The 18,646-nt window shown below is 45.6% G+C and overlaps 2 protein-coding genes and 1 long non-coding RNA gene across 16 annotated transcripts in view; 1 reads left to right on the forward strand and 2 right to left on the reverse strand.

The window, feature by feature from the left end:
* LOC126985202 (uncharacterized) lies at window positions 1–10,703 on the reverse strand. Of its 4 annotated transcripts, XM_050839761.1 has the most exons (10): window positions 10,470–10,703; window positions 10,185–10,236; window positions 5,400–5,501; window positions 3,646–3,812; window positions 2,585–2,725; window positions 2,310–2,437; window positions 1,839–1,970; window positions 1,248–1,333; window positions 559–718; window positions 1–229 (listed from the first exon to the last, which is right to left on the reverse strand). In XM_050839761.1, the coding sequence occupies exons 3-9, from the start codon at window positions 5,484–5,486 to the stop codon at window positions 560–562; spliced, it is 900 nt and encodes a 299-aa protein (XP_050695718.1). In that variant the 5' UTR covers window positions 5,487–5,501; window positions 10,185–10,236; window positions 10,470–10,703; the 3' UTR covers window positions 1–229; window position 559. The 4 variants fall into 4 exon arrangements, 3 of the variants coding, with proteins under 3 accessions (XP_050695718.1, XP_050695716.1, XP_050695717.1); XM_050839759.1 differs by lacking the exons at window positions 10,185–10,236; window positions 10,470–10,703 and adding an exon at window positions 6,376–6,517; XM_050839760.1 differs by lacking the exons at window positions 10,185–10,236; window positions 10,470–10,703 and having other exon boundaries at window positions 2–229; window positions 5,400–5,545.
* A 1,227-nt stretch (window positions 10,704–11,930) lies between these two features.
* LOC126985203 (serine/threonine-protein kinase PLK2-like) overlaps window positions 11,931–18,646 on the reverse strand; it is a 12,132-nt gene continuing 5,416 nt past the window's right edge. Inside the window, exons 2-9 of one of the 7 annotated variants that reach the window (XM_050839762.1) lie at window positions 17,677–17,798; window positions 16,467–16,515; window positions 16,195–16,344; window positions 15,722–15,816; window positions 15,364–15,489; window positions 14,862–14,988; window positions 14,272–14,380; window positions 11,931–13,470 (exon numbers count right to left, since the gene is read on the reverse strand). In XM_050839762.1, coding sequence (XP_050695719.1) covers window positions 12,170–13,470; window positions 14,272–14,380; window positions 14,862–14,988; window positions 15,364–15,489; window positions 15,722–15,816; window positions 16,195–16,344; window positions 16,467–16,515; window positions 17,677–17,798 — 2,079 coding nt within the window. In that variant the 3' untranslated portion in view covers window positions 11,931–12,169. Of the gene's footprint in view, window positions 13,471–14,271; window positions 14,381–14,861; window positions 14,989–15,363; window positions 15,490–15,721; window positions 15,817–16,194; window positions 16,345–16,466; window positions 16,516–17,010; window positions 17,026–17,084; window positions 17,104–17,306; window positions 17,344–17,454; window positions 17,470–17,528; window positions 17,555–17,602; window positions 17,629–17,676; window positions 17,799–18,646 lie in introns of those variants that run through there. The other 6 variants (XM_050839765.1, XM_050839764.1, XM_050839769.1 and 3 more) reach the window with 6 other exon arrangements.
* Window positions 16,542–17,730, forward strand: LOC126985206 (uncharacterized). Of its 5 annotated transcripts, none has more exons than XR_007738376.1 (3): window positions 16,542–16,922; window positions 16,997–17,144; window positions 17,589–17,730. It is a non-coding gene; the product is annotated as an uncharacterized LOC126985206 (long non-coding RNA). The 5 variants fall into 5 exon arrangements; XR_007738374.1 differs by having other exon boundaries at window positions 17,515–17,620; XR_007738375.1 differs by lacking the exon at window positions 17,589–17,730 and adding an exon at window positions 17,367–17,452.

An 18,646-nucleotide genomic window follows, 5' to 3' on the forward strand; every position in this document is an offset into this window, starting at 1 on the left:
AGAGAGAGAGAGAGAGAGAGAGAGAGAGAGAGAGAGAGAGAGAGAGAGAGAGAGAGAGAGAGAGAGAGAGAGACACACACACACACACACACACACACACACACACACACACACACACACACACACACACACACACACACACACACACACACACACACACACACACACACACACACACACAGTGGTCCGATGCCGGCAACACCCAACAGGCTTTAGTTGTATCTCCCACCTGGAAAGAAGAATGAGGCATTAGTACCAGCCTCATCAGTGTGGTAAGACAACCCTAACCTGGGCCACTTCATCCCTACTCTTCCTTTCCCATTCCTGACATCCTAACCTTCCCTTCCCTTCCCTTCCTGACAGCCACTCCTGTTACCCATGTGCCTGGCCTCACAGAAAATGCCCCCAGATTATAAACGGAAAAGTACAAAAATGCTATAATAATAAATTAATAATAATATAAAAAAACAGGACAGAGAGAAACAGACCCACCCATGACACACACACACACACACACACACACACACACACACACACACACACACACACAGGGCTTACCCTACTTCTTGAACTCTGCCAACACCTCCACCAGCAGGCCATATTTTTCTATGCGAGGCAAAATGGACTTAAAATATCGGTTCCGAAGGCTGTGGGAGGGGTGGTTCTGTAGTCCCTCACAGTCCTTGTGCATGTCATCCCACAGCCGCTTTCCAGTGACCTGCAGGATAAGCAAAGATTAAAACATATTCTACCTAGAGTGGAAGAAAGGGTAGGGAAGAATTTTTCAGAATATTAACCCGGTAGCTGCGGGGATCCTGTTTCTTAAAGGCCCCTCTAGGCGAATTTATGAGAACTTCCTCCAGTGTCCCTGCCATGCCAATCATGAATGCCCTCCCCCCAGACCCAGATCCCGCCATGCCAACGAGAGAGAGAAGAGAGAGCAGACGTGAGTGAGAGCAGTCCAATAGCTACTGAAGAGATGGGTGGGGACGACTGTGGCGTGTGTGGCAAGGAAGTGACCAACAGTGGTGTGTGCTGCAAGAGGTGTGAGGTGTGGTCTCACCAGCCATGTGTTAACATCAAGACCACCTCCCTCATGACCCCACCAGCCCTGGCACCCACCTCCCTCATGACCCCCCAAGCCCTGGCACTCACCTCAGCATATCACCTCCCTCATGACCCCCCCAGCCCCGGCACTCACCTCAGCACATCACCTCCCTCATGACCCCCCAAGCCCTGGCACTCACCTCAGCATATCGCTCATGTCTGGCAATGTAGCTGAGGATGATTTTGTCCTCTCTCTCTGTGAAGTTTACTCTTTGCTTCCTTGGGCCTGCAAAGGAGAGGGGGGGGGGGTAAGGAAGAGGAGGAAGAACTGCATTCCCTTCCCATCTCATTCCCTTACCCAGACACTTTCACTCCAACCATCACATTTACAAAGGCCAGATTTTGGTTCTTGGTGCAGAGGAAGGGTGAGCCTACCAGAAGGGTCATAAAGCTACACCTGAAAATGCTTGCACCTCCCACTGAAAGCCTTGTCAAATATGTGTGCTGGGCTGCTCTCAAATGTTTGGAAATATGCCCACAGGTTTTTTTTTTTTTTTTTTTTTTTTTACAACAAAAGAAATGGCTCAAGGGCAACAAAAAGAGTGAAGAGCCTACTCACCACTTCCATAATAGACAAAAGTAAAGAGTAGCCAAAAGAGAGGTCAATTTCAGGTGGAGAGGTGTCTTGATACACTCTTCTTGAAGGAGGTCAAGTCATAGGCAGGAGGAAATGCAGACGAAGGAAGGCTGTGAAGATGCTGGTAAACTCTTAAGGTTAAAATACACTTTACTTTTTTCTGGCTGGACAAGTTTTCCAATCTTCTTTAGTTTTTCGGCTGGAATTCCATCCTTGACATACTCGTATTTGCTGAGGTTGGGACTGATTCTCTTAAAAAATCTCTCTCTGAGTGCCTGCCAGGACCCTGCAAAGGAAGAGAAGGTGTGGCTTAAGTCTGTTAGGGTAGACGTTAGCAGCCTTGTCTGTCTAGTCTTCTACTTTGTGTTCTCTTTCCTGCTGACACTCTACTCTGCTATCATTTTCAGTGACTTGTTTCCCTGGTTAATCTTTCTCTTTTAATGATCACTCTTCATCCTCCTGGAATGGAATAAGTTCCTGCCCAGTGCAACATGACTGATTCCTTTAAAAACAACCTCCCATTAGAGGACAGATCACCTAGTCTGAACCATAGGGTCTGTGTGGTGGGAATATCTATGTAAATCAATGTAAAAATATCTGATTTTCCTCTTCAATAAACACTTACTTATCTTAACGGCCTTGTGCATGTCCTTCCAGTAGACAGTACCGGTGATGCCCTCACAGCCAGTTTTAAGTATGTAATTTAGTATTACGAGGTCCTCCTCCGTAGTGTACGGAGAGGACTTCCCACTCCTGCGGACGGACAGGAGGACACCAGTTAATACGTAGAAATGAAACTCAAGGAAGGAAGGTCATGTGTCCAATGAATAGTGAATGCAGCCACAACCAACAGACACCCAGCCTCCCGCCTCACACCTGGCCTCCCACACCCTCACTCACCTCCTGGGGCTGTGGTTTCCCTCCAGGTACCCACTGGGGCCTGGCTGAGGGGATGCAGGGGATGGTTCACCTCTGGGCGAGGCAGCAGCACCCTCAGCTCCTCCTCGGGTGGCACTTGGGCTGGCCTGAGGAGAGCCAGCCCTGGGGGAGTGGAAGGTAATTAGTGGTGGCCTGGGGGAGTGGAAGGTTCTAAGTGGTGGCCTGTACTAGTAGGGCTCTAACTAGAAAATTGATAGAGGTACTGAGAGCAAGTGATTGCAGAATGCTGAGGTTGATGGTTCAAGGAGTGAGTGCTAGCTTACATTAAATATATTTGCTCCCTGGCTGTGCCCCTGGTGTAGTCCCCCAACGTGACACTGCGGGGGTCCATATGGTGGGTTAAATTTTACAAATTCGCATATCTTACACTGGGAACATTTTTTTGTTGTTATTTTTTATTTTTTGTTTTGGTAGTTTTCGGTGTGTTGTGAAATAATCTGCTAACTGTTTCTGTCGAAAATCATTAAATCACTGAAAGATTGCGCACCAGGGGACTTCCCCGCCAGACCGGTCTCTCAACATATTTGGAAGACTATAACCTAACCTGCGTAACAGGTGAACCCCTAAGCTGTGTCAGTACCGACACTGACAAATGCTTGGGTATTTTCCATAACATTCATGTCCTGGATTGATGCATAAGACTTTATTGTGGTGTAAATACATTCTTCATTTGAGAGGAAACCACAAGGATCCAGAAAATATTACATCAGGTGGGCTGAAAGGACTACCTCAGTAACCGAAGGAGGTGCCTAGCAGACGCCGTTGTAGTTACTGGGGCTGTTGGTTCAAAAACTTTTCTCAGCCTGTCCCTGTGGATTTCTAACCCTCTGATCTTGTCCGTTATATCCAAAATCCATTATATCGAGGGTTTACTCTACAACAAAAGAAAGAAGTAATGAAGAAGAATAAAAAGAAAGAAAAAAGAACTGAATAAAGACTGAAGAAGAGAAAGAAGGAAGAAAGAAAAAGTAGAAATAAGGTAAAAATAAAGAAAGAATTAAAAAACATCGACAAAGCTTTACCGGTGGGCATCCAGGAACAGAAGCGACCTCATCCTGATGCAGTCGTAGATGGAGGCGCTCCTGAATGCTAGGAGGCCCTGAGCTGTCAGCCTGGGGTGCTCCCGTCCCTCGTCCACTAGGATGATTGTATCTGGCCCCGGCTCCAGGACAACCTGACCCCCATGCAACTGAAACACAAGCAACAGTTAACCCATTGATGTGCTTGACTCTTGACCCTGACTGCCTCCACATGCCACCATTTGACCTAGTACCAGTGACAGGACAAATTTTTAACTTGAATAATGAATCCCGCAAAAAAAGACCGCTATTCACTGCTCCCACAAAAAGTTCAAGAGGAATGACCGAAAGATAGGTCAATTTCGGGAGGAGAGGTGACCTGATACACTCCTCTTAAAAGAATTCAAGTCGGGAAATACAGATAAAGGAAGATTGTTACAGAGTTTACTTGCATAAGGGATGAAAGAGTGAAGATGCTGGTTAACTCGTGCGTAAGGGATTTGGACAGTAATGTAATGGGTGATGATTTTTTCTCATTGATTCGCTAAGAGGAGCCTTTAACCTGGTAGCAGCAACGGGCCAAATTTGTGGCTTTACCGTGTAGCAACGACGGGCCAAGTTTGTGCCATGATATAAACCCTCCAAAATAGATGATACATAATCTGATCACAAATGCTTTGATATATATTATGAAATGGTTTGTGTGAAGGGTGATTTTTCTCTCATTTTTCTTGCTTGGAGGGACCATTAACCCGTGGGCTTCGGCTATGGGAAAGCCGAGAAGTGGCCGAGAAACGGCACCATTACACTGCATTTTGAGACTAAGAAAAGAGCATGGAACGTATATCAGAGTACTCCACTCGTAACCATAAAGCCATTAAAAATATTTATTTATACTCAAACTCCATTTTTGGGTGGTGTTTGTTACAAAATAAACAGTCTCGTGACACGTGGCATCTAGCCGAAAGTCGCTTGTTGTCTACTTTAGAGAATTTGACAAGTGATTACTATATGGATAGCTAATTCAGTCTGCCATGACCTTACAGCACCATCTATGACAAATAAGCCCACCTCAAGATCAATCACCCACCACAATGACCCAGGGCATGCATGGTGGGTTGCTCTATGCCGCCACCGCCTACAATTAGCTCGAATTAGGCGTTTTGAGCGGAACCCCATACAGGGTCCGCCGTTTCAGCGGACCGACTCGCAGGAGCCCAAAAATGGGTCCGCCGACGCTGCCAGGTTAAGAAACATGATCCCCGCTGCTACTGGGTTAAGAAACATGATCCCCGCATCTACCGCGTTGATCTGACTATGTAACTGGTGGGCTGGCAAGTAAACCGAGTGGCCTAAGGCTGGATTCACACGAGCCACTTTTTAGTGGTCAGTGGCCGCCACAAATTAATGGTCAAAATAGAACACACATCTCTATGGGTGCATGCACACAGGACACTTTTTTGTGGTCGCCACAAATCAGTGGCGAGTTGTGGCGGGCAGAAGAAACTGTCCAAGTGAATCAAGAATGAGTTCTGTGGGGCAGCATGACCCAAGCACAAATGGCGTCACTATAAAAATTAGGCCATGACAGGCTTAGGCCGACCACCAGCCCCCTGAAGATAGCCTATCAGCGCTACAGGTGAAGATGTAAAAATAATAATAATAATAATAATAATAATAATAATAATAATAATAATAATAATAATAATAATAATAATAAAATAGGTGAGTAAACCTAAGGGGGACTGGATACTAACCTTAATCAATTCCTGGAGCTCCATCAACAGCTCAACTCCATCTATTACAAATTTCATCGGCTCCCCGGCATCGGTGGTAAACAGCATTATGTTTTGGTGAGGCTGCCACGGGATTCAACCGGAAAAAAGATGGAAAACTTGTCAGGAAAAGGACATATTGGACCCCAAGAAAAATAGGCCATGTTATAATGTATACCTGAACACATGTATAGAGGAAGAAGAGAAAAAAACAGAGGTACAACAAAAGGATGAAAAAAGAAAGAAAACCAGAAATAAGTAAAAAAAAAATAGAAAAAAATGGAGAAGAGAAAGAAAAGAAGGAACAAGAAAAGGATGAAGAATGAAAAGGGAGAAAAAAGAAAGAAAACCAGACATAAGGTAAAAAAATATTTAAAAAAATGAGGAGAAAGAAATGGAGGGAGAAGAAAAGGATGGAGAAGAATTAAAAGAAAAAAAGAAAACCTACCCACTGCTTTGATCTGCGTATTCCTTCATGGGTAACTTCCTCATACCCGTCCTTATCCAACCACATACCCTGATACCTATGCACCCCATGCCCTGATACCCATTCACCCCCATGCCCAGATACCATACACTCTCAGCTACCCATGAACAAGCTATTACTAACTCTTCCACACTCTCCTCATACCCTTATATTCAACCACATACCCTGATACCTATCCACCCCATGCCCTGATACCCATTCATCACCATGCCCAGATACCTTACACTCTCAGCTACCCATGAACAAGCTATTACTAACTCTTCCACGCTCTCCTCATACCCTTATATTCACCCTCATACCCAGATACCTATCCACCCCATGCCCTGATACCCATTCACCCCCATGCATGCCCAGGTTACCTTTTGTTATCTTCTTACATTCTCACTACCCATGCACAAGCTATTACTAATTCTTCCATGCTCTCTTCATACCCTTATATTCACCCCAATGCCCAGATACTTAGGGCCGTACTTTAAAAACCTTTTGCCAGGCCTGGCACTGGAGTTCTCCGGGTGATCCGATATTTGGTACCATTAGACGGAATGAACGCTTCGCCGGGCTAAGCCTCGCCAGCGCTGAGGATGAAATAGTAATGGAACTTGCCGCCGAACGATAGTCCAGGTAGACTTGAGGGAGTTAGACTGGATAAATGGAAGTGTGCATGACGTGGATGGAGCCAATAGTGAGTTTGTAGGAAATGTAAGGAGAGCCGCAACTCGACGGATTGGGTATGTGAGTACGAATGGAAGGAAGAGAAAGTACAAGCCATGGTGGAATGGGGAGATCAGGGATGCTAGGAAGGAGCGAAAGAGGCTGAATAAGGTTTGTAGGAGACTGAGGAAAGAGAGACATGAAAACATTGAGGCAGAGTTAGCAGAGAGGAAGTCGAGGTATGTTTGAAGAAGCAGAAGAATTGCAAGGCAGCAGGGCTGGATGAGATCCCGTATGAGTTGTATAAGAATGGAGGTGAGGTGGTGATAGACAGGATGACTGAGCTGTTCAACTGTGTATGGGAGAATGAGGGAGTGCCTCGGGAATGGAACGAATGCAGAGTGACTCTGATACACAAGGGAGGACATAAGAGTAAGAAAGAGCTGAAGAATTATAGGCCGATAGCCCTGGCAAATACGGTGGGAAAGATTTTCTGTGCTGTGTTGAATGAAAGGCTGTGTAAGTGGATTGAAAGAGAGAGAGTGCTGGGTGAGGAGCAGAATGGTTTTCGCACAGACAGGAGGGCAGAGGACAATATGTATGTGGTAAATGAGATGATAGAGAGGAAAAGGAAGAATGGAAGTCTGTTGTATCTTGGGTTTCTTGATATTGAGAAAGCGTATGATAGAGTGAATAGGGAGGTGATGTGCAAGGTACTGGAGAAAGTAGGTTTGAGTGATAAGATAGTGCGAATCATTAGGAGCATGTATGTGGATACAAGAGCCAGGTATAGGTTAGGAGCATTAGAGACAGAGTGGGTGAGGAGTGAAAGAGGTGTTAGGCAGGGCTGCATCCTGTCTCCAACTCTCTTCAGTCTGTATACTGAGGAGTTGGCAGCCAGGATGAGGAGAAAGAATGCAGGAGTAAAAGTGGGAGAAGACAGGGTAAGTATGCTTCTGTATGCAGATGACGTGGTAGTCATGAGTGAGTCAGCGGAGGAACTGCAGGAACTATTAGATGTGGTGAATGAGTATGAGAGTGATTTTGGAGTAAAATATAGTAGTGAGAAAAGTCAGATAATGGTTGTGAATGGGGCAGAAGATGAGAGAAATAGGACCTGGAGGCTAGGAGACACAGAGCTAGGGCAAACAGATGCATACAAGTACCTGGGTGTATGGATGAGTCCGAGCGGATGTGAAAGGACAAAGAATGAGAAGATTAGCCTAGTAAATCAATGGGTGGGCCATCTGGGAAGTGCGGCAAGAATGAGAGCATGTAAGTATGATGTGCTGAGAGAGGTGTGGAAGAGTGTAGCTGTGCCGAGTGTAATGTATGGGATGGAGGTGATTACATGGAGTGAGTTGGAAATGGATAAATTGGAAGCAGGGCAAAATAGGATCGGTAGGTTAGCTTTGAATGCACCAAAGTATGCAGCAGTGGAAGCATTGAGGGGTGATATGGGGTGGAGTACCTTTAGGGAAAGATTTAGGAAGGCTACCCTTAGATACAAAGTCAGATTGGAACGAATGGATGACGCGAGATTGGCACGGAAGGTCTACTTGTGGAGTGTGCATGAGAGCAAATGGATTAAAAACTGCATGAGAATGGTTGGTGACAGTGGTCTGCGAGTCAGGTGGGTGAGCAGAGAGGAAGGGAGGCGTTTCTTTGAATGGAAGGTGGCTGACAGAAATAGTGAAGGTCTAGAATGGAATGTGAGAAAGTGGAAGAAAGAGATAGACAGTGCAGTGAAAGGTGAAGGTCTGAGGAGGTGGAAGCATGTGATGGAGCAAAAGAGTACTTTGGAATGGTACAGGGAAAAAGAAGCCCCGCAGTGTGTCAGCTGGTACGATGGAAGCCTGGGTGGTGGTGATCTCTTTCAAGCTCGAGCGCAGTGTATGAATGTGAATGCAAGAAATTACAGGTGGTCTGAGTCCCGCAGCAAAGTGTGTCAGATGTGTGACAGGGGTGTGGATGAAACTGTTGTGCATGTGATACTGGTGCGTGGGAGGTACCGGAGAGAAAGGACGGAGATGATGAAGGTGGCACTGAGTGAGATGGGCTGGGATGTGAATGGGAGGATTGCAAGGACAGAGAGGGAATGGATGCTGCTGCTGCTGGGACTGAGTGATGAAGCAAATGATAGAATTATAAAAGCCATGAAGAGTTTTCTGGAAAAGATGAGGTGTGCAAGAAATAGGGAATTGGAAGATTTGTAATGGATACTGCTTGTGTTGTTTTATTTTTACAGGGTGTGCCGATACGAAGGCCTGACTCTCCAACGGGTCATCTGTACAGCAATAGCAAGAGAGAGGCTTCCTTTCCCGCTGGCGAAAGGCATACTTATCTCAGCTGCGTCGGTTATAATTGGCGGAATTCTAGTCAGTAAGTATAGGGTCCGTAAATAGAGTATGGGGTCTTCTTCTTCTTCTTCTTGGGGGTTTTACGGGGCTAGTTAGGCTATGGGACCACAGCGAGTATCGGGTCCTTCCCTGCCTCCCTTCCCGAGCGAATGTGGATTTTTAGAGTTTGTTTACATGTGACGTCACGGGGTCCCTTTGTTACTCTAAAGAAATTGATTGTTTTTTTTTTTTTTTTTTGGTATTTCGTTGGGGATATACCCCCCTACCCTACCCCTACCCCAAGGGAGGAAGGAGATGCATGCCGCGCAACCACCTAGACGGCGGGGAAAGAGCCCATGCACCTTTCCTCCCCCCTTCTCCTTTGTTGTAAACTATCAATCAATCATCAATCCACCCCCATGGCACCTGGCAGGTCTCGAACTTACGCGCTAGCACCCCGCCGAAGCGCAAGGCGGAGACTCTACCACGGGACCACGGGAGCCCCCTTAATTGATAGGTTTATTGTTTGATTTATAAGGGACTGCACACACATATCTAAAGAGTTTTTAATCGCATTGTTCACAACTTCGATATGTTCACTATCCAGAAACAAAACTATATAGCACTCTAATACTGATACTGTTTTTATTTATTTTTCTGTATTAAGAGGGGCAAGGCGAGAAACAATATAGCACAAGAGAGAGAGAGAGAGAGAGAGAGAGAGAGAGAGAGAGAGAGAGAGAGACACACACACACACACACACACATACACACTATATGGGGCTATAGATAGATAAATATAAATGGTTTGATAGATATATTGATATATTATGATAGATATAGATAGCTATTGACTAAATCAAGGCCATTTTTTTTTTTTTTTTTTTTTTTTTTTAGCTCTTGTCCGGCCTACCATTGTGTCTTCTCCTGGTGCTACTTCCTTATCTATCCTTAGTTGTTGGGTTGGGATATGGCATGCTCCTATCCCTTCTTGTTGTTTACTTGCAACAATAAACTGTCAATCAATCAATCAGATAGATATATAAATAGATACATTCACATATACATACATATAGCTACATACGTATACATGCATATATATCCAGAGGCGCGGTAGTAATAGAAAGGTAGACACACACACACACACACACACACACACACACACATAAATTATTAAGAGACAGACGGAAACACAGACAGAGAGAGATAGAAACAGAGACAGAGAGGTAGACAGACAGAAAGACGGATAGACTTGAAAATATAGCAATGGTATAGGCTATATATACTTACCGGCGCGTGTGATGAGCCGTGCCTGGAAGGTCTCGCGGGTTCAGGGCAGAAGCTGTAAAGTTAAAAGAAACCATTTAAAAAGACATGTCACTGGTCACGTCTTATGGTGGATCTATATACATAAAACACTCATAATCTTTACTATATTTACTCTTAAGACAGCTTCAATGGCTATGAATGCAGTGATGGCCGGCCAGGCTGTCATGCACTTAATTCATCACCATTGGAATAAACACAGAAACAGGTTTACCACATTCAACTCACTGCAGATTCACGAGAACTTACCAGCGTGGAGGGGGAAGCGAATTAATGGTAGCTCGTGGAGGCCTTGCTACGTACTCTTGCTAGTGAGTGGAGAGGCTGGGAGAGGTCTCCTCTCGGCTGGGGCTGGAGAGAATCTATATCCCCCCTCAAGGCTACAACTGCCTTTTATACCCCACGGCCTCCTATCCTCCAGGACTCTAGATTTCTTCAGAATTTTCTTCCATGCGTCGCTATTAACGTTATCATTCTATATGTTAGAGCTACGTGACACAGATCGAGTTGTTGTTGTTGATTTGTCCTCCTAGGGGAGAGAGAGAGAGAGAGAGAGAGAGAGAGAGAGAGAGAGAGAGAGAGAGAGAGAGAGAGAGAGAGAGAGAGAGATTTGTTGTTGTTGTTGTTGATTTGTCCTCCTAGGGGAGAGAGAGAGAGAGAGAGAGAGAGAGAGAGAGAGAGAGAGAGAGAGAGAGAGAGAGAGAGAGAGAGAGAGAGAGAGAGAATTACATAGGTTTACATAGAGTACATTAATCAGATGGCTCCAAAACGTTGCATTTCAACTCTAGTTAATATTAAGTTCAAGGATCGAATTAAGTGACGGTCAAGCTTCTTTTTAAAGAGAGAAAGAGAGAGAGAGAGAGAGAGAGAGAGAGAGAGAGAGAGAGAGAGAGAGAGAGAGAGAGAGAGAGAGAGAGAGAGAGAGAGAGAGAGAGAGAGAGAGAGAGAGAGAGAGAGGGGGAAGCAATGATAAGGGGAGAGTGATGCCTGTGTTATTATGGTAGAGAGAGAGAGAGAGAGAGAGAGAGAGAGAGAGAGAGAGAGAGAGAGAGAGAGAGAGAGAGAGAGAGAGAGAGAGAGAGAGAGAGAGAGAGAGAGAGAGAGAGAGAGAGAGAGAGAGAGAGAGAGAGAGAGAGAGAGAGATTTACATAGAAAATCAGACCACACAGACCCCATGGTCCAGACTTGGTGGTCTGTCCTTAAACCTAAGTGATTTTACATTAATCAGAAGACTCCAAAACGTTGCATTTCTACTCTAGTTGATATTAAGTTGAAGGAAGTGACGGTCAAGAGAGAGAGAGAGAGAGAGAGAGAGAGAGAGAGAGAGAGAGAGAGAGAGAGAGAGAGAGAGAGAGAGAGAGAGAGAGAGAGAGAGAGAGAGTAGGTAATATAATTTGGGTGTTACAGTATGTTAATTCAAGAAGAAGAAGAAAAAGAAGAGGGGAGAGTGAGGTCTGTTTGTGTTATTATGGGGAGAGAGAGAGAGAGAGAGAGAGAGAGAGAGAGAGAGAGAGAGAGAGAGAGAGAGAGAGAGAGAGAGAGAGAGAGATATTAGTGATTAGCAGGCTTTTTTGTCATATTTTTGCCTTAGAACTGCTTCCCAAAAAAGTAAATAAATAAATAAATAAATCATGAATCCCACCTTAAGTCCCTTGTAATTATCTTGTATAAAAAAATGATCAGGTATGTTTCCAATGAAGGTCATGTAAGTCTGTTTGTTGGTTTGTATTTGCATGAAGAAAATATTGCCTCCCTCGTCCACAACTTATCCTTCTTTTATTTCCACATGCCATGACAAAGAAACAGAAAGCCTTATTGTTGTTAGTTCATTATCACAAAACACCTTGTGACTAGGAGCATAAAATATCAATGGTAGTTCAAAATATAACTGCCTTAACTCTTTATAGGGCTAAAATACATTACATCACATGACTGACTCACTCACTCCCTCACTTCGCCTCGAATATGTCACGCTTTGCACGGACCGTTCCCTCGGTAATGTACACTTTGGGTCTGTCTTTGACTCTGAAGGTGTCACGGCGCTCGGAGCGAAGGCAAGGCAGACAGCACACTTTTGGTACATTGCAATCTTTGGTGTTGAAGGAATTTGACGGCAGAAGACTCCCATTCTGGTGGGTCTGGCACGAGTACCCACCGGAGGGTCCGGGCAGCCTGTGGCCAGCATGAAGGTTGCTGAATTTATGGGTCAACAATGGCACCAGACTCCCCTGCCCCTGCTGGAGCCGTGAGGACTGCCGTCGAGGCCTCTCCATGCCAGTTTCCCCAATGTTCTGTTCAAAAAAGTTCACAATCTGCTGGATGTCTGTGTCCACTTCACAGGCTGAGAGTTTGCTCCTGTCCATGTCACACAAGGAGGCCAGGTCACAGTTTTGGGGGTCGTGGCAGCAACCTAGACTAGATAAATCCTCCGAGCTATCAGTGACGACGGACGATGACCTCTGCGCAAAGCACTGGTGGCCGGCCTCCTCGTCCTCAGCGGAGAAGAGTGAGGCCGTGCTCAGCTCAGAGTAGGACAGACACAGGTCGGGAGTCCCCATGCGCTCTATGTCCCCTACACTGAAAAAACCACTCTCACCCGAGCCGCGTCTCCGCACCTGCCCGCCAACCATGTTCCCGGCAATCACGGAAGTGGTGGCCTCGCCGCTGCTGCCTAGCTCCGAGCGGAGGACAGTGCCGGGGGACACATCCACCTCAGCCGGCCAGACCGAGCCAGCGACCTCGCTGCATGATCGAGTGGCCTTGCACTTACAATCCACCACTCTCTCTGCCTTGCACTTCCTCACACTCAAACACTGGCACTGTTTCCTGGCATTGTCAAGGTTGCCAGAACAGTTTCTATGGTTGGACTGACACTGGCAATGGACGAGGTGACACAGGCAGGAGTCTGAGGTGTGGATGTGCTTCAGCTCTGGCACGGCAGGCTCCTCCAGCAGGTGCAGGTAGTTGGGCAGAGAGTAGCAGTAGCGGCCGCCTTCCTGCAGGGCCAGCTGGGACCGGGCTGGGAGTTTAAGCTGTGCAAAGGGGTTGACGGTTCCACTGGAGGGCTGGAAGTAAGGGTCCGCAGCACTCATGCTGTCCACGATTTCCTGCGGCGTGACAGAGGCGGAGTGCAGGGCGGGGAACACAGTGGTGGTGTGGTGGTGCTGTGTGGTGGGGACGTACACAGCCTCACCCATCTGGTTACGTAACAGCTTGAACGTATCGTCCGAGAGCGAGCGTCTGTGGAAAACTGTGGAGGGAAATAAAGTTCTGTGTTACTACCAGACACTACTTGCAAGTATTGTGACTCTACAGCTGCTTGTGTTCATCGTCTGAGTCAATATTTACAACTACCTCACAAACTATACACGGTTAGACATTTGAGGATGGTCCTTCAAATGTCTGTCTAGTGCTTTCTCCTATAAACAGCACAGCACACACACACACACACACACAACAGGATAACAGGACAAACAATGAATTTGCTGAAGAACATAAGGACGGCATTTGTGTATTTGGACGAAGAGATGATGAAGAAAATAATGGTTACAATGATAAGGGCAAGGTTGGAGTATGCAGCAGTGGTCTGGTCTCCTCATGAAAAGAAGAACATAAGAAAGCTGGAAAGAGTACAGAGAGTGGCAACTAAGATGGTACAGGAACTTAGGGATCGGACTTATGAGGAGAGACTCAATAGCATGGGGCTCACAACCCTGGAGAGAAGAAGAGAGAGGGGAGACCTGATAGCAGTGTACAGGGTGGCGAGCGGGTTGGAGAATCTGGACAGAGAGGACCTGTGTGTGTGGAGCGAGAGAGAAACGAGAGGACATGGAAAGAAGTTGAGGGCGACCACGTGTAGGCGAGATGTGAAAAAGTTTAGCTTCCCAAACAGAAGTATAGAGCTGTGGAATGGACTGGAGGAGGAGGTGGTTTGTGCAAGAAACATTCATGATTTTAAGGAAAAGTTGGATAAGAGAAGATATGGAGATGGGACAGCGCGAGCGTAGCTCTCTTCCCGTATGTCACAGCTATACTAGGTGAATACACACACCCTTGAGTTTCCTAGCGTTGAAGCAAGCATTCTGGGCGATGAGTTGGCTGAGAAGATGTTCCAGCTTGGACGTAATGTCTTCAAAGGATGGACGGGATGCTGGTTCAATCTGCCAAGACAAAGAGAGCATCAGGGTACTGCAAAGCCCATGCCTATATGTATAAGCACCATCACCCATTATTAGTTCAAAGGCTTCACCCAGCCTCACTTCCTCTGATGTTAAGTCTGCTACATCTTGCTTCTAAGGACCTAACCTAACTTAACCTATATCTCTACAAATGGTTCTCTGTCTGCCCTGATATTACACACACACACACACACACACACACACACACACACACATTGAACTTTCTAGCAATAATAATAAATAAAAAAAACAGTTGCTGTGGAATTACCTTGACATGACAACACACACACACACACACACACACTTGACCTTCCTATAGCAATAATAAAAAAAAAAGTTGCTGTGGCATTACCCTGACTTGACAACACACACACACACATACACACACACACACTTGCTCATGTCGGGAGGGTACCTGCTGGCGATTACGAGTCCAACACGTGATCAGGCCGTGGTGAATTACCTGGCAGCACATGAAAGCAAGCTCCAAGAACTGAGCAGGGCAGTCCTGTTGGCACATCTGGTAAAAGTCGACGTAATGGACCCCAAAGTTGTGAGTCCTTGGCAGGATATCTGGGTCAGCCTCGCATCTGTAATGACCCAAGGAGTTGTAGGACACTGATTCCCGACCTGTTCTACATCATAAGCTGTTTGACATGAGATTTTACCAGTCTCTTATGAGGTAGACAGTCTATGGTATGCTTCTAACTGTTAAATGGTCAATGCTGCCAAATCCTCTTCAAAACAGTTCCTCAAGTCCTAGGTATACGTAGCTGGCACTTACACCCCAGGAGCTCTTCTCAGTGCCTCCCCCTCCCCCTCCCCTTCAGCAGACCTTAAACCCTCCATCTCCTCACTCTCAGCCGTGTACTCACTCCTTCAACAGCATTTCTTAGTGGCTCACCATCCCTCAATCTCCTCACTCTCTTATTATTATCATCATTATGAGTCTTAACAGCACTGACCTTGCAATCATCTCGCAGACAATGATTCCGAAGCTGAAGACGTCGACGCGGTGGTCATACCAGTCCCCGCGGATGACCTCTGGAGCCATCCAGAAGGGCGAGCCGACCTGACGTAATCGCACACATCTATCAAGGAAAAATGATCATTGGATTTCTCATGAGTGCTTTCTCAGGTTCTTGGCACAGAGGAAGGGTCAGACTACCACTAGGGTCATTGAACTACACCAGGGAATGCCCGAAACTCCCACGAAAACTGTCCTTGGCACAGAGGAAGGGTCAGACTACCACCAGGGTCATTCAACTACCCCAGGGAATGCCCAAAACTCCCACGAAAACTGTTTAAGAGTGTGTAACTTACTGCTCGTGCGGGATGGGCGCAGCCAATCCGAAGTCAGCGATTACGGCGGTCAGCTTGTGCTCCCCGCCCTCGTACGTGTGCTTGATCAAAACATTCTGAAAACAACAACACACAGCAGGTAATACACAACCCAAGTCTGGTCCTGGACACAACACCACAAGCTCTCTAACTGGATGTGAAATGCTCCAACTATCATCTCTTTAAGAACAGGGCTATATAGTAGGCATTAGTGAGGCTTGGGGTTAGGGAGTCCAGAATTCAAGGTTGCATGGCGCAGCTCGTCTCGGATAGCTGATAAACAGTTCCTTCCTGCCTCAAACTTTTTTTCCAATCCAGTGTTTACAATATCTCTCTGAAACACACACACACACACACACACACACACACACACAAGACAGGACAATACAGACATAGGAAAGAGCTGCTACACTAGAGTTGTCATCAAGCATGGCTGTATTGGAAGCTGAGCGTACCTTAGAGGTGAGATCTCTATGGAAAACGCCCTGTGAATGTAGGTATGCCATGCCACGGGCGATGTCCAGTGCCAGAGATACCCGCGTCGCCCAGGGAAGACCCACCGCTCGGTTACCAATCAGCGAGTCCAGTGAGCCGCCGTTGATGTACTGAGAAAATTAACCATTATTATTATTACTGTTATTATTATGGCCGCTGGCGAGGCAGGCCAAGGCTCCCATTACGACTGTTTCCCAAGGCCAAATAGAAGATTGAAAAGTGACAGTCTTACCTCTGTTAGGGCGTGGACTTGTCCCTCGTTGACGCAAACTCCGAAGTAACTGAAAAAATAAATAAATAAAAAAAATAAAAAAGCCAGTATATAGGTATTTTAGGGGTCATTGTAACACACACACACACACACACACACACACGGAAAAAAGAGAGAGAGAGAGAGAGAGAGAGAGAGAGAGAGAGAGAGAGAGAGAGAGAGAGAGAGAGAGAGAGAGAGAGAGAGAGAGAGAGAGAGAGAGAGAGAGAGAGAGTCAGAGAAGGTAATATAATTTGGGTGTTACAGTCTGTTAATTCAAGAAGAAGAAGAAGAGTCTGTTCAAGAAGGGTCAAATATCTTACCTTAATATATTCAGGTGGGGCAGTCTGTTCAAGAAGGGTCAAGGGTCAAATATCTTACCTTAATATATTCGGGTGAGTCAGTCTGTTATTACATGAAGAAGAGGAAGGGTCAAAGGTCAAGTAGCTCACCTTAATGTATTGGGGTGAGGCAGTCTGTTAATAGTACATGAAGAAGAGGAAGGGTCAAAGGTCAAGTAGCTCACCTTAATATATTGGGGTGGGGCAGTCTGTTAATAGTACATAAAGAAGAGGAAGGGTCAAAGGTCAAGTAGCTCACCTTAATATATTGGGGTGGGGCAGTCTGTTAATAGTACATAAAGAAGAGGAAGGGTCAAAGGTCAAGAAGCTCACCTTAATATAATGGGGTGGGGCAGACTGTTAATAGTACATAAAGAAGAGGAAGGGTCAAAGGTCAAGTAGCTCACCTTAATGTATTGGGGTCGTGCAGACTGTTAATAGTACATAAAGAAGAGGAAGGGTCAAAGGTCAAGAAGCTCACCTTAATATATTGGGGTGGTGCAGTCTGTTAATAGTACATAAAGAAGAGGAAGGGTCAAAGGTCAAGTAGCTCACCTTAATATAATGGGGTGGGGCAGTCTGTTAATAGTACATAAAGAAGAGGAAGGGTCAAAGGTCAAGTAGCTCACCTTAATATATTGGGGTGGGGCAGACTGTTAATAGTACATAAAGAAGAGGAAGGGTCAAAGGTCAAGAAGCTCACCTTAATATATTGGGGTGGTGCAGTCTGTTAATAGTACATAAAGAAGAGGAAGGGTCAAAGGTCAAGAAGCTCACCTTAATATATTGGGGTGGTGCAGTCTGTTAATAGTACATAAAGAAGAGGAAGGGTCAAAGGTCAAGAAGCTCACCTTAATATATTGGGGTGGTGCAGTTTGTTCATGAGCTCCACTTCTCTGAGCATGTTGTGTCGGTTGCTGATTAGCTTGTTCATCTTCAAGACCATTACGTCACCCGTCACTCGATGCCGCACCTGCGAACACACACGCACGCTATTAAAGGGACAGACAGGCGGCTTTGATCCTAATGAACCACCTTACTGTGTTATCTGATTGCTTAAACCTATCTATCTATCTATCTCGTAGTAGTAATGGTAGTAGTAGTAGTAGTAGTAGGAGGAGAAGGAGGAGGAGGATGAAGGGGAGGAGAAGGAGAAGGAGTAATAGTAGTAGTAATACCGGTAGAAGTAGTAGTAGTAGTAGTAGTAGTAGGAGGAGGAGGAGGAGGAAGGGGAGTAGGAGAAGGAGTAATAGTAGTAGTAGTAGTAGTAGCGGTAGAAGTGGTAGCAGCAGCAGCAGCAGTAGTAGTAGTAGTAGTAGTAGTAGTAGTAGTAGTAGCAGTAGCAGCGGCAGTAGCAGTAAGAGTATAGTAATAATAATAATAATAATAATAATAATAATAATAATAATAATAATAGATATTAATTATGATAATAATAATAATAACAACAACAAGACTCATGGTTACAAAACAATGTCACAAGCGTGTGATATGCAGCTTAACACAGTGATAGCATGTAGTAACTAAGCTTTCAATCCTGCTGCCTTAACCAATCCGTCTATCATTTCATATATGACAGACGCCAGGGACCTGTGAGCCACGACAGAGCCCCTAAATCCACAAAACATCGTAAACTCCCTTACTACGACGTACGTTATATAAACTCGGCACTATGCCCAACGGAGAAACATCAATTTACAAGGGGCCGAACCTGCGTGATAAGGGTGATGTTATGGGTGTTATCAGATGGTTTCGCCTCCTACATCAATTATTTTCAAAGGCTAAAAAAGGGAGCAATCAGGTTTTTATGAATGCTCTATT

This window comes from Eriocheir sinensis, chromosome 59 (genome assembly GCF_024679095.1).
Source record: "Eriocheir sinensis breed Jianghai 21 chromosome 59, ASM2467909v1, whole genome shotgun sequence".
NCBI classification, from domain to species: Eukaryota; Metazoa; Arthropoda; class Malacostraca; order Decapoda; family Varunidae; genus Eriocheir; species Eriocheir sinensis.